This window comes from Cotesia typhae, unplaced genomic scaffold, assembly GCF_013202065.1.
Source record: "Cotesia typhae breed Kobodo isofemale line unplaced genomic scaffold, CoteBio_Ctyphae contig_4, whole genome shotgun sequence".
NCBI lineage: Eukaryota > Metazoa > Arthropoda > Insecta > Hymenoptera > Braconidae > Cotesia > Cotesia typhae.
In genome coordinates, this window is record NW_027423748.1 from 9,047,846 (window position 1) to 9,063,882 (window position 16,037).

The 16,037-nt window shown below is 29.7% G+C and overlaps 1 protein-coding gene across 1 annotated transcript; it reads right to left on the minus strand.

The window, feature by feature from the left end:
• Positions 1 to 630: 630 nt before the first annotated feature.
• Positions 631 to 2,265, minus strand: LOC141527118 (uncharacterized). Its single transcript, XM_074242428.1, has one exon. The coding sequence runs from the start codon at positions 2,263 to 2,265 to the stop codon at positions 721 to 723; it is 1,545 nt and encodes a 514-aa protein (XP_074098529.1). The 3' UTR covers positions 631 to 720.
• Between the last annotated feature and the right edge of the window lie 13,772 nt (positions 2,266 to 16,037).

Below are 16,037 nucleotides of genomic sequence, written 5' to 3' on the forward strand. Positions count from 1 at the left end.
ATCAGCCTTTGCTGTTGACATATATTTATATTATATATGTATTTTTATTTTTACTTTCAGCTCCATTAATATTTATCGGGCGTCAATATCATTTTTATCGATTTTGTTATTAGAATCAATCAATTTTTTTATTTCGTTATAGACCCATTTAATTTATTAAATCGTTTTTTGTAATTTCATTATTTACTAACCGGTGTTAATTTTATTAATTTCGGATAAAAATAGAGAATATAAATTATTTTTTAAAAAAATTTTTTTACTGTTAAAAAAATAATTCTTGATTAAACAATAATATTCTCTTTAAAAATTTACTCTTGCTTTAATTTAAAATGTATTCAGGTCTCTTAAGAATATATGAGCGTGATAACAATTTTTTATTTAAGAACTAAAATTTTCTTTTCATGTCGATTTTTACTCGAAAAATTTCAAAATAAATTTATCTGTTCACATTTAAAAAAAAAATCTGAAAATTGGAAGTGAAAAAAAAAATAACGATAAAATTATTTATTAATTTTTATCCAACACAAGAAATTCTTGAATCAAGTATCAGTGATTTGTCAGTATAAATATTTTTTAGGATTCAGAAGTATTTTATCAAAAGTCATCATTGACAAAAAACGATAAAAATAATCTAAAAAATTAAATTTTTCAAAATGTATCTCAATTATAAATTCAACAGTAATCATAATTAAATAATGACAAAATTATAAATCTTGCGTTTTACAAATAATGAAATCCCGGCGGACTGAGTAATACCAAAGCGTGATCGAAGCAAATGAACCTCTCACACCTAGCGCATCTTAAAAACGCTTCATCCTCACAAATATGACACAAATTACTCCTCAATTCCCTCCCAAATGCAAAAGTCACCGGATCAGTAGGCTCCTGATCTGGTGTTCGAGCTTCCAGGAACCCGAGTTTCCGCCAGGCATCAGCAAAGAGCCCACTATACCGATCAGCCGTAAGCTGAGAGTGTACAAATGCCTGTATCTTAACAATATTATCAATTCGCTTTCTATCAAAATTGCAACCTTCAGTAGCATCAATATAATCATTAATAGCTTTTACGAAACGTATCCAAATTTTAGATCCCGCTTTCAAGGGCTCTAGCATAAACTCGAATCCATAGGGAATAACTTCGACGTTCATTCGGTCACTGAGCCCCGCATTAACCACAATATCTTTGACCATCGCAAGCTTGTGATTAATGATCAAGCAATTGCGAGTAGCTGCACAGTTCACAAAGACTTTACCAAACCATCGATTTGCTTCCGCCGGGTCCTGATTCTCAAGCCGACCTGTGATAATATGCAGCCCGGAGATTGTGCTCTCAAGATGAGACGCCTCTTGTCTGCTGATCTTCCGTTGATCCGCGACCGTGATCGTCAATGGAGACAGCAACCTCCCGCCCCCTGATATGATCAAAATTACTGAGAATGTTGAGTTGAGCATACACTCGGCTACATTGAAAACATTTTCGCGTCCTATTTGGAAAATCCGTTCGTTTTGAATCATCGAGCGGAACTGTTCAACGATGCTCAACTGCTCAAGACTGACCATCTCTTTCTCAGCCCTCACTATCAACTTCCCGACGTCACGACGCACAATGTTGTTATTTTTCTTAAAATTGAAGAGCCAAGTCTTCGAAGCTATGAAATTTTCCAGCTTGACTTCTTCATTCGCTTTTCGAGCCCAGTTCTGGATGTCAATGTCGTGGATGATAGTGTTCACGCCGGCTTCTCTTCTGAATTTATCGAGAACCATGTTGGCAATCAGCTTGGATTTGTCGAAGCGACTTCCTCCTTTGTCGATGTAGTTTTTCCAAGCATGCAGTTGGGAGATACTCTTAACACGCTTGAATTTTTCCTTGACTGACTCCAATGTTCGCGTTGTCTTGCGGACTTTGTAACCTTTTTTGTAATTACGCCAGTACTCGACCGCCCGGCGTTTGTATTCGAGGTCAGGATCGTCGAACCTCGAGGTCGATGGAGCTGATAAAGGATCCTCGGGTATATATTCTTCGGAAGTGGGTAATATGGCTCTTTCTGGTTCTTGAATCGCGGATGTTTCGTAACTCTCGAGAAACTCGAGCGTGGTGTCTGGAATTACTTCGAATTCCACGGAATTAGCGACGTCAAATATTACCTGAAACAGCATTTTTGCAAGGTAGATCTCGAGGTGAGAAATTGGTGCCTCAGGCTCCGGAACATCCGTTAAATGGTGTTCCAAATGGGATACAACTCGTCTTGGATTTATGTACGACATTTTTCTTTTATTTTAACTAATAAAAAAGCTTTTTTTTTTTATTTTTATTTTTAAAATTTATGTAGTAAGAGAGTCAAATTGTTGGGGAATAATCTATTGAAAGTCGTTTAATCGGTAAACTAATGAATTGCTCGCGGTGACTAATCACAGTTGTGCGACATGCTTTATAGAGTTATCATTATACTTTCGATTTTAATCGGACATTGTTCTTAAAATAGTCAGACTATTTATAATAATAGCAGCAACAATATAAAAAATGTTTTTTAAAAAATTAATAATAATTAGCAACAATAATTATTCTCTTAATAATATAGATAATAAAATTTAAATCATCAAATATTTTTTTTCTGAGATATTATTATTATTATTATTATAATTTTTTTTTTATTCAAAGCTTAGAATTTGGCTAAAATTTGATATTATTGTTAAAATAATAATAATTGCTTAAATTAAATTAAAAAAGTTTAAAATACTATTCTTAAAAATTATTTTCAATCCTCAGAAAAAAAAGCAATAAACATTTTTATAATTTTTTTTCTTACCGGCCATTCTGATCTGTAGTATTCACGTGACCTTATAAAACAAGCGTAGGAGTAGGATTTACCTCACTCCGACAATTTGTTAGTATTACCTCGCACAAATAAAGTTTATGTAGCATTTGTTGAATGTTTAATTAAAAACTGTTTACATTTAAGCGATTAATTTAAACCTCAACAATGATTTACAGAAAAAAAAAAAAATGACATTTATTACTGTTAGAGAATTTTTCTGTGCTAACAGAAGTAAATTCGTTAAAATTATATAATGTCAGATGAGAAAAGAGCTTTTGATCGAATTATTACCTCGCTGCATAAAGACTTCTACATCCACAATCCACAATACCACTAGAGGAAAATTACAAAGTGTTCTAGGGCATTTGCTGCTGGTGCACTCGGTAAAAGATTGCCGAGAGTCAAAGACGTATAAAAGCTCTCCAATTTCTTCTCAAGTCCTCGTAGTCGTATTCTGAGCTCGTAAAGTCTTATTCCACGTGGTTAAACTAGTTGGTCTAACCGCTGTATATAGCAGGGAGATTTGTTGAATACAATAATTCTTTTTTTTTTTACTCTGGTTTTTTTTAATTAACAAAAATTCCTTCTCTTAACTTTTCAATTTTTTATTTTATTATTTTTATTCCAAGACTGAGTCACTCATCAAAGATAAATTATTTTAATTACTCCAATTTCTCTGACATTAAATTAGTTTTTAATTTTCATTCTTTAATTTTTTTTTATTTTTAAAGCGAATCTTTATTTTAATATTCATATTTACCGAGCTGAATAAGAGACCCAGTTTGTTAATCTGTCCGACCCATACAAAGTTGCCGTTAATGGAAACAATCCCAACCATCGGCCGATATCTGGCAGCCAACGATTGGCCAGTTATAGGGATATGTCAGCGGGCCATACTTGGTTAAACGCTGGTCGCCGTCTATTGCGGACATTAATGTTTTGCAATTAATATCCATTTATCGCCCAAAGTCTGGCTGTTCTTGGCCAATTATTGTTATTTTATAATAACACAAATTTGGGTTTTCGGAGATGCATCACGCGAAGTATAATATTTAAAAAATTAAAAAAAATATTGTAATGTTTATTTAAGATTATTATTGATCCAAATAGAAGTTATATATAAACTTATATAAATAAATAAAAAAAAATATATAAACTTTTATACAAGATTATCGTAGATCTAAACAAAAATAATGAGCAAATAAAACAAGACAATAAAAATTTTAAATGTGATTTCGAAGTTTGACTTGAGAAAAGGATGGCATAATTTTTGAAACAAACATATAACTATTGGAAGGATCAACTGTCCCTTATTAGAAAAAGAGATTTAAAAAGATTAAAATTGTTTGAAAAAATTGAAAAAGATTTTATTTTTACTACTACATAGATATACACTTTACATTGAGGTAATCTTTTTGAATCTCTTTTTCTAATAAGGGATTAGCCTAAATAGGTTTGGTGCAAATTAAATTTAGAATGAAAAAAAATAATCGTCTTCAGACATTTAAAAACTTTATACAAAAATCGACAAAATTGAGTACTAATAAATTTCATAATCTGTATATGCAGTAATAAAATATATTTCAATCATTCAAATAGCTAAGTAGAATTTTTCAGTTAGATTCCAGCATGCAGCGCATGGATACGATTACAGGAATAAAAAATTCTACGGCATATCGGCTAAATTTTTAGTTTTTTTTTTTTTTTTTATTTTAACATACTCAGCCGATGATCAGCCATTAACGGCCCGATAACTTTTTTTACAATCGGCCGATAATCAACTGCCGTTAATGGGCCGTTGTTATCATTTGGACATTCAGCCGTCCGTGGGCCATTAAAAGTCGCCAATGATCGGCCGTCAATCAGTATCCTTTGCCCGTCGATGGGCCATCCGAGGGCCGGTTTTCGAACTTTGTATGGGGAGCAAGTGTAAAATACATATAAATAGAATAAAATCTGATGAAAGGAATAAGACTGTCGCGATTATTTATTTATTTAAATAAATAAACACAACAGCTTAGGCTATTAACAGGATTAATAATTACAATAGTTAGTACATAAAAATTTTATGATGTATTACAAGATAACTTATAGCTAGTATAATAATTTAATAGTTAAATTGCTAAATGAAAAGACTATGGATGTGTCATTTAAATAACTGAGCGCCAATTTGTATCGTCATTAAATCCTCATGAAAGAATAATAGACCGATATCTGTTACGTTATTTATTTTAAAATTTTATAAAATATTGCTCTAGCTCTAGCTCTGCAGTATGTCGAGTAACGAGATGAGAGTACAGTATATAATAGTGTATATCTAGCAGTTTATATATTTTTTAAACCTATTTTTATCTCGCGGGAATCGATTATTCCTGCAGAGTATATCCGAGTTTCGCACGAGGGGTCTAATAGTGAAGGTTATAAAAAGAAATTCCTTGATGCACTTCGGCCGATGTGCTTTGTGCTTGCGAGAAAAATAAAAAGAACAGGTCAATTGGCTCAGGTAGATTATAATGGAAAAAAATGGAAAAAAAAAAAAAAAAAAAAACAATTTACACACCTACTTTTATGTTTTATTTTAAATAATAACAATAGCAAAATATGTACCGGAGATAACGAGCTTATTTTTATAATTTTTATATACATTACAGCACTCAGAGAAAAACTTTTTAATAATTATGTGAATAATAAATAATTGTAATAACTATTTTAATTAGTTACACCAACTGAATAAAAATAGTTGCCCCTTTGTAGTTGTGGCAACTGTTGGGATTTCTCTCAGTGTGGTTATCTTGTTTTTCCTGTAACATTTTATCCGTCGCTTTTCCACCGTTTTATGGTTTTATATTGACGGCAAATAGAGATTTATTGTTTGATGTATCTTTTTATTTTTTCTTGAGAAAAGCTTGATTTTAGATTGAGAATAAAATGTTAAGATAAAAATGACATGCAGAAATAATAGATCAAATCTATACAAATTTACAAATTAGAAGTAATATTTAGTAATATTTATGGCATTTAAATAGCTTTAAAAAATTAAAATTATCAAAGTATTTTTTCTTGCTATTTCAAGTGTTTAAAATTATTATAAATAATTAATAATATATCGAGCACAAAGTTCATAATATTCGTGATATGTTAAACTAAAATATGTCTGATAAAACCGCATGTTATGTTGTACAGCAAAAATAGTTTAAAGTGGCATAATTCCTCCTACGTGTTTCTGAAATATTTATCTACGATCCTTTACATACATAAATATATAAATATTTTTCTTTCCAAAGCTCATACACTCTGTTATGTGATACAAAGCAAATTTCAATTTTATCCCAATCGATGTTTGCGTACAATACTCATTTCCAATTTTAAATAGATGAGAAAATATATGTATGATAAAAATTGATATTTTAAAATTTAAAATTCTTTTTTGGTAGAATTTTTTATCTCAAACCGACATTTATCCATTGAAAAATTGCGTGACGTCAAAAAAATTATTTCTTTAATACTTATTTTTTGCGAGTACAATATTGATTCCGTTAGACATTCAATCGCTTTAAAAGTATGAACGTGGTGGGTTTATTTTTAGAACAGAATAAGGAAATAGAATACGAGATGCTTAAAAAATACCGACTGAATGTATTGCTTTCGAAACCGGAATAAATATAAATATCTTCAATTTATATTCGCGAACGTTCAAGCATTTAATTTTAAAATTCTAAAACAATAAATTTTGTGTCAAGTGTATTCGTTTTGATATCGATCATTATGGATATTTCAAGTTGCTATTGCCTCGTTTTAGTTTAATAATATTCGTTTATATTATTTTAAAATACTCAACTTTATGAAGAAAATACAAATTCGATTTTTTCAGTGAAATTTAGTGTCATTGCAAAGGTCTTGATTTGAATTTGTGCCTTTTCAAGGTTTCATATCGTTCTTACCGATAATCAATTTATCATGATAAGTATTTAGGCTTTATTTGGAAATTCTCTATTTCTAGATACATAATTAAGAAATTACCTTGCATCTTGTGAAATATTGACATTTTTAAAGATATAAGCTCATCCCTATGTTACACTCATCGAGACCTTTCATTTAAATACCCACATCAATTTTTCATATATTTTATATATTTATATATATATATGTATATATGAAAAATATATGAAAAACACATGTGGGTACTCAAACGAAAGCTCTTGATAAGTGTATCATCAAAATGAGCTTATATTTTTAAAAACGTCAATATTTAAGAAAGTAGAGTGTAATTTAACAAAATTAATTATTTAATAAATCAAAATTTTATTTATTTATAGCTCACAAATCACGGCAGTCCCATAGTTACCTCAAGGTTGTTAGTTTTATATTATTAAATTAATTTAAAACATTTCAATAAATATTTAATTTTAATTACATTTAGTTTAAAGTAAGTTTTGTTCGACACTTTACTGATTGATTAAAGTTCTCTTTTTTCAAACAATTCTAAAAAAAAAAAAAAAAAAAAAAAAATATGTTCCGCGTCGAAATTCTTTAGATTCAGTAGGTTTATTTATCTTCGAAGAGTAATTGGGTTGAAGTCAGAAGAAGAATAGAACGGTAATTACAACTTTCAGTCTCTTGTGAAGACAAAGTTTTCAAACTACGTAATACAGGAGTTTGTCCTCGGCTGATCTACGCATTAAAAACCAAAAAGTTTTTCTGTGATCAGTCCAATAATTATTATGTCCAAAAAATTTCTAACTTTTCTTCACGAGTATTTAATTCCGAGTGAAGAAATAAATTAAAACTTGAATTTACGATCACACGTGTTTCCACGACAGTTAAAATGTTCCCACACATATACCACTAGACGCTTTGACAGATATCTATGGACAATAATCTATTTAATCTGTATGTACAGATATATATGATAATATGTTATTGATCCATAGGACGATGAGTTCATATCTATTATTCGCTCAGTGAATTTATAGGTCTCTGATGAAATGTTTGTTGATGATTCTATTGAACATCAAATTAGTGATACATAAGCCCATTATCTGCCAGTCCACTGTTAACTTAAATAATTTTTTTATTTATAGTAAAGTTGGGCAAATATTAAAAAATAATAATATTAATAAATTTTTTATTTACGTTACTTTGATTAGCTGACCGCAGCTGAAAACAAGAGAGAAAATTGGGTCTTAAGAATTTTTAACTGTGAAAAATTGGTTTTTGCGATAAAGCTTTTTACTTATACTAAAACCCGGGGCTTTTACTTGAGAGAATGTTATTTAGGAGATTCAGGTTCGACTGTGCGATAAAGTTTCGCAAACATTCTCGTCTACTTTGTCAAGTCGGGGATACTCTAATACTAAAGTTATATTAGTAAGTCGAGTTTATTTATAGACCGGCTCTCACAACCTCTGAAAATTTATCGTCTGATACTTCGATTGTTTTTGACTTAAATAAAAATTTTTAAAAATATTTTTATACATAAATATCATCCACTAATTTTTTTTGATCTGAATCTTTTAATAAAAAATAGCACGTAGGGCGGCACGTGTTATCGCGAGTATACAGTGTAAATAAATAAAAAATCTAAATATGGGATTTATAAAAAAAAAAACGTGACCAGAAATATGAATTGATGGTAGAAATCAATCCAGTGCATTTTGAATTCCTCAGAGATGCAAATAAATTTTCCGACCGTTTGGAAAGTATTCAATTCATATATATTTACATGGGAGTGCGAAGCGAAAAAATCGGGAAATGAATTCTGATTGATGATTGCCGAGCTCTGAGGAATGAATCAATCTATGTAAAAGATTAATTTATTTTTTATTTTATTTTTTTAATCGAATCAATCAGAAGAAAATTATTTTTAAAAGAGCTAGTTGTCTTATTTCAAGCAATTTTTGTCTTGTATTGAGAGATCTAATCTCTAAATAATAAATTTTTGCCAAAAATGTATAAAATTAATTATGAGAAAAATTTCTAATTTTCAAAAAAAAAAAAAAAAAATTTAACTAAATAAAAAACTTGAATAATTTTCTTTAATTTTTAAAGTTTGTGTTATCAACAAAAATATTTATAAAAATGTAAAATCTATTGCAAATAGATTAGATCAAAGGCAACATAAATGTGACGAGAGTAGCAATTCGCATTTCCTACGTCCTTACCACAAGATAATTAGAGCGCGTGTCATAAGCACCGTACGGCAGTTCAACAACCATCATCTGCTCCTGTTCTGTCTCACCCACATCAGCTATATGATACTTTTACGTGGGAAATTTTCCGACAGATATAATATCGATCCAAATACATCCACCTCATATCACACTCGCCCTCGCTCTAACACGTGCTGACACATAATATCAATCAACATCATAATCGTTATATTTTCTTCTTGAAGCCAGTCACCGAATTTTATCTTTGTGTATTTTTTACTTTTCCGCCCTTATCTTACTTTGTAAAATTAGTTTTTGTTAAAAATCCAACCACGCCCACGGAAAAAGTAAAGTGTAATAAAAAGTGACAATTTTAATTAAATAACCGATAAAATGTCTTCTCTAATCAAGAAAATGAATATTAAATTCTTTAAAACTCGAATAATTTTTCATCTTATATCATAAAAAAATTCTTTTCACAGATAATTTATATATATTGTGAATAGTTAGTTTTCTATTAATTTCTTAATAACTTTAACGATAAAAATTAATTACACTTTAATTACTGAAATTTATTACAGAAACTTTTCTGCAAGTTTGTGTAATCAAAATAATTTAATTATTATTTTCGAGATAATAAAATTTATTATTATTATATTATTATTTATATTTATATCAGTGAATGTATGTAAGGGTGTGTGTGTGTGTGTGTGTGTGTGTGTGTGTGTGTGTGTGTGTGTGTGTGTGTGTGTGTGTTTTGTCGAGGAAAAAATAGATCACTCGAATAGCGCGAGGTGATAAGGGATAAGAGTATGACGAGGGGAACTTTTGACGGTATTGATTTTCCATTACGAGCACCTCGTACACCATACTAATACTATCTGCAACTCGACGGTCGGCCTTCTCACAAAAGAGGATGGAAAGTGTATGTAATATGTGTTTATATACATATACATCCACACATCCGACATTTATACATACTTACAAACTAAACGTGTTGTCATCGCAACTTTTCTCTCTTCGGGAGTTTCCTTTGTGAGGCTTAAACCTCTCAGGGTCAAAGCATTATATATATATATATATATATATATATATATATATATATATATATATATATATATATATATATATATATATATATATATATATATATAATATAAGTAATTTCACAAAGAGCGTGACCATATCACTGTAAATACTTTAAAAATATAACTTACGTCACTTAAGGTAATTTGGTTTTAGTGTGCCCAATAGACCCGTGATTTAAATAATCGTGCCCAGCAACCAGCTCTAAAAAATCGCGAGCTATTAATAAAAATTTCAATATATAATATATAGTAGTTATCTTGGTAATTAAAACACTAAATAGAATATTAAATTTCTTATTAAGCACAACCGTTTATTATTTAATGCATCCACTTCATTAGCAAGAGATTAATACCTCATTTTTATCAGTTAATTTTATTATTAGTAAGAATTATTATACTCAATATTGATAATATTAATTATTTTTATTAATATTAATAATTAAAAAATTGGTACTATAGAAAAATAAAATTTTGCTTTATTAAATTGCACTGTACTTTTTTAACTATTAACTTGGAGTAAGACCAAGCTGGGAATCGAACCTAAATCTCCCTGATTACATGTCGAAAGCTCTCTAAAATTATTGCAACACCTTTATAGAATTAAATTACTTTAAATTAATTTTCTAGGATTTAAAATTTTTTTATGAATAAAAAAACAGTATTGCATAAAAATAGCATTAAGCTTTGTTGTTTGTTTTTCTTCAAACTTTATAAAAGTGAATAAAATTGAATTTTATGAATCTACTTCAAATGACACGTTAATATTTTATTTGAAAAAACATTTCCGTCGGGTAAAAAATATAAAAGAGTATGTTTATCAGGGCGTAACACGTCAGTCAAAAAGTTATTAATTTTATTTCAGTCCTGACTATTCACTGTGTCGGCGAAACTCCTATTTTCGTGAATGCGGATTCGTCCGAACAGATTTAATGGATAATTTAAATTTTAAAAAGACCGTGGGTTTATGCTCGCTTGCATCATTTATGAACCCTTTCTCGTTGCTGTACCACTATAAGTATAGGGAAAAAAATAAAAAAAAAGACTCACTGCAACGTCATACTGTTCTGTAGCAGCAACATTGTTCGGAATAAGTTTTCTCCAAAATTCCTCCAATATTTACAATAAATCTTATAAATAAATAAGCTTTATTTTTTATTCAATTTATACATTTTTTTCAAGCAATACTATAAAATGAATGAATTTTTTTATAAATTTTATTTTTAAAAATGGTAGTAAATTAAGAAACTAATTCTTTCTGACAATTACAGTGAATTTAATGATAATTTTTAAAGAAAATATCTATCCATGCAAACAAAAATTAATATTAACATCACAAAACTAAAGTCTCAAAGTAACAATGATTGACAGGCTTGGCTGTTACATTACTATCGATATTTGCGACAGTTTCAATACGTTAATTGAATTGTTATCAGGATATTGAAGACCGGGGCATTCGTTATTGGAATTAAAACCTCCAATTGTCATTTTCACTCATCCGTATTCCTATAAATATACATCTCTACCGTCGCAAGTACAGAAGATACGAAAACAAACCGTCGACAGATAGACGAGCGTGCAAGTACAGAGATATAAATAAAATAGCATCATGTATTTATGTGTGAGTATATCAAATAATACGGATGTTGTAAAATGGAAGTAGAGAAAAGACAGAGGAGAAGAGAGACAAGATAGCTGTTACGTGATCCTGGGATTTTTATAATATTTTTAAATGTTTGAGAGTTCTGGTGAGGGTAATGGGATCGTTTTGGAGCCTCGTATCGATCCTTCAGCTTCAGCTTCAGCTTGTCGATATAGATTCTTCAGTAGGTAAATAGAAAGCCGGAGAATAGGGTGTGGGAAATGGAAAATTCTTCACTCACTCGATCGAGCCTCCTTTGAGTATCCATTAACCTTTAGATTTTTCTTCATCAATCCCTCGAATTAATTGACACAGACACTCTAAAAATATTTATCCTTTTTTGTATAAATATTTTTTTTTTTCGTCCAAGGATTCATTAGAGACCCAACTATTTATTTATTTAATATTTTCGTTAAATTGCGCTGTACTTTCTTAAATATTGACGTTTTTAAAGATTTAAGCTCATCCCGATGTTACATTCATCAAGAGCTTACATTTGAGTACCCACATGCATTTTGATATATTTTTCATATATACATATATATAAATATATCAAATATATGAAAAATCGATGTGGGTACTCAAATAAAAGGTCTCGATAAGTGTAACATCAGGATAAGCTTATATCTTTAAAAATATTAATAGTTCACGATTAATAATCAATAATAATAACAATAAAAAATTTCAATCTTAAGCAAAATAATAATATTTATAAAAAAATTGGCCAAAGTTAGGTATTAAAAATATACTTCACACATTATTTCTTTATTTTTTATATGAATTTTTTTCATAGAGGATAAGTAGTTAATTGACCAAAAAAAAAAAAAAAAGGTTTTATTTATATCATAATTATAAATTATATATAAATTAACTTCATTGATCGAGGAGCGTGTCACGTGATAGAAACCCAGTGGATTGATCCGGATGAACGAGCTTAGCAAGCTTTCGTGTGGTGGACGATTCGTTTGACGGATGGGACACAGGTGGCTTTTATATTTTCGAAAAAAAACGTCAAAACCTTGCGACTCAAAAAGGCCTACCATTATCTTTGAGATGAACGAGCCGAATAAAGATGAGCGACAAAGATGGCGAAAGATATGCTGATGGCTAGTTTGTATTTCTTGCCGTTGAACGAACACGGGCTCACACCCTTTGAGCTAAACTTTGATAGAAAATAGAAGTGAGAATCCGATGGATTCACTCGATCGGTCACACACCACGCGCTCAAGCCTCTACCATCGTTTACAAACACTCGCTATCTATCCACCTGCGACCAGGCTTTGTTGCTCTATTTAAACTTTTACAGTGTAAATTGTGTTTTATTTTTTTGTTCATTACTCTGAAAAAAAATTTCGAAAAAGTCAATGAGTTATTCGTGAAAATTGGATGTGAAAATTTTTAACTTTCATAAAAAAATAATACTTTTTTTTTTTTTTTTTTTATTCAACTCTATTATTCTCGCCACATTTTACCCGTCTCTTGAGCGCCAAGGGATGAAAACAAATTTGAGGACTTCAACATGACTGCTTTTTAATCCCAAGGGTTTTTAATCTAATCATTAATTCTTATTTTTATTAAACAATTGATTTATCACTCCCAATCTTATGAATTTTCATTATATCAGTTTACCGCCCCAAAAAAAAAACCGGGTCGCCGTAATTTTATCAAGCCGCTCCTTTTTCTAGACATATTTTACCACACGGAAAATAAATACCCGGGAGTTAAGTCGAGATACTGGTAGAATGTAAGAGTATTTGTTTTTTTATAAATTAATATAAACAAGATAATGTTGAAAAAATCAATTTATACGCTTACTACAGTTATTATTGACGTTCTAAATTTGATTCGCGGTTCATGGTTCAGGAATTATTTTATTAACCTTATTTCAGATAAAAATATTGTCTTGCAAATAAACTTTTTTATATTTATCATTGACTTTGAGTTATTTTTAGAAATTTTTAAAGCCCATTTTATAGAAAGATTTATTTATATTTTAATGACATTTATTAATTGTTAATAAATAATTTTTTTAAATTAGAAAATGTAATAAATATTTATTAATATAAATTAATTAAAAAATTAAAAAAAAAATTTCTTAAACTCAATAAATAAATAGAAAATTTTTAAATAAATAAATTTACCATCATAGCAAATTACCAGTTTAAATTGAAAATCTTTCAATTGAAAATCTCTCTTATAATTTTCTGCCTATAAAACATTTTCAGAATATCCGAATTAATTATTGTTAAAAATATTATCGATAAATTTCAGGCGAGTACACATTATCTAGTCGGACATTACTTGACATTAGCTGGTAGATTCAACAAGGAAATTACGTGTTAATTAACGAGAGCCATTTAGCCGATGAATGAGTACTATGAGAGGACTTGAATGACCTCCTCTTTGTCAGGTAATTTTCTCGTGAATAGCCTAGTTTAATTTACAATGTAATAAATAGACATCGATCCGGATATCAAAGGCCCGAATAAATTGATCGGCAGCTAACAGCCTTCGTTAATTATCAGGATGGTCTAATTGAATTGCGTAATAAGTAAGCTTAAAAAAAAAAATATAAAAGTTTGAGCGAAAAAATTGAACAACTGAAATGATTAATTGCTTTATTAAAGTTCTCCCTTTTAATTAAAAATCAATTGAATAAGCTCGCGCATAAAGCTTCCAATTATAGAAACTGAAATCAATTGCAGCTAGTGCACATTCACCGGCAAAACATTAATTAAACGAAGTGCGAGTCTGCTAGTTACTTATAAACTTCTTGTAAAAACTGCTGCTTATACAGCGGGGTAGTACGGGACAAAAATAAGGTGAAACTCTGGGGTTTAATTTAAATGTGTACTTGAGCGAGAAAGTTTTGTAAATAATAAAACACACGGAGCGTTCAATGTCAGCGTCACGGGGCGAAATTTATCCGAAAACGAGACCCGTGAAAGAATTATACTGCTCGTGGATGCGGAGAATAAACATTAGATAGTGTGGGCGGATTTTAATCGAGAATAAGCGAACAAGATTGTGAAGCTTTTCCAGCGCCGTCAAAACTGAAAGCTACTGCAACTTCATTAATTTACATACGTAACTTTATTTTCGAGTAAATATATTATTCTAAGGACGTACTGGACTCTTTAACTTTCAAACTGACCATCACTCCGCGCTTCTACTTCGGGTAATTTAATTTCTATTGATTTTTTTATTTTATTTGCGTTACGAAGTTCTTTTGATGGTATTACATTATTTTTTTATCTTTAATAAAATTGTCTTGAAAAATCTTCCTGCATTCAAAATTAAAGATTTTGACTTGAAAAATTTTTTATTAGACTACAAAAAAAAATCTTTTAATTGGAGAGAAATATTTTTGACCAAAGAAAATTCTTTTGAAGAAAATTGGTCATTTTGAATTATTCTAAGATTATTTTTTTTAATTATTTGAATTATTCTAACTTTTAAAAACTTATTTTTTAATTATTAATATTTATTGAGCAGAGTAAGAGATTTAATTTGCTAATTTATAAGAGCAAAATAAAAATTATTTGGAAAAATTTAATTATCTTGATTACGATACTTTAACGACTGATAAACGAAAAGGATGAGCATATGGATCATGATCACATAAGGATTGATTCAACCAGCGAACTGTCTAGAGACTGAGATATTATGCAGGAAATTTTATTCACGACCGATAGCATGAACTCAAATGGCTTTTGACCCAGTTGTAGACATATAAAACTCGTTTCTCATCATCAACGTCGCCACGAGGTCTCGTATACTTATTGCCGGAATGAGTGATTCTTTTTTATACTATACCAACAAATATTGTTTGTATATCTACACATATAAATATATATCCAGTCCAGTGGAGTGGAATTAAAGGAAAATTTTTTATCTCAAATTCTTTCAACCTTTTCTTCATTCTCATTTTCTTTTTACCTTTTATATTTTTTATCGACCAGTCGGACCTTTCGAGTACCGGAAAATGGGGTGAAGTGGTTGTGATAAAAAAAGGACAGCGTTCTATACTATACTACTAAAGTCATATATATATTATACATATAAAGTTAGCCTAGTATGCCGGCAGATCCGAGTTGTGTAAAGACTTAAATTACGAAACCACTCCTCTTTGTCCTCCCTCTCTGTCTATCTCCAACACTATAACAATAATTAATACAATCAATTTGCAACACAAATATTTAGCAATAGCTCTGTCCTCAATCATCCCGACTTTACTTCGAAACCTACATCCAAACATTTACTGACACTTTCCATTAATAAGACAACACTTAAGCCCGCCTTTTATTTTATTTTAAATACTTTTTTATGGATCTAACTTTTTTAT

Excerpts from the sequence above, each read along its gene's own strand:
- LOC141527118 (XM_074242428.1), bottom strand. The coding sequence starts at position 2,265 with ATGTCGTACATAAATCCAAGACGAGTTGTATCCCATTTGGAACACCAT.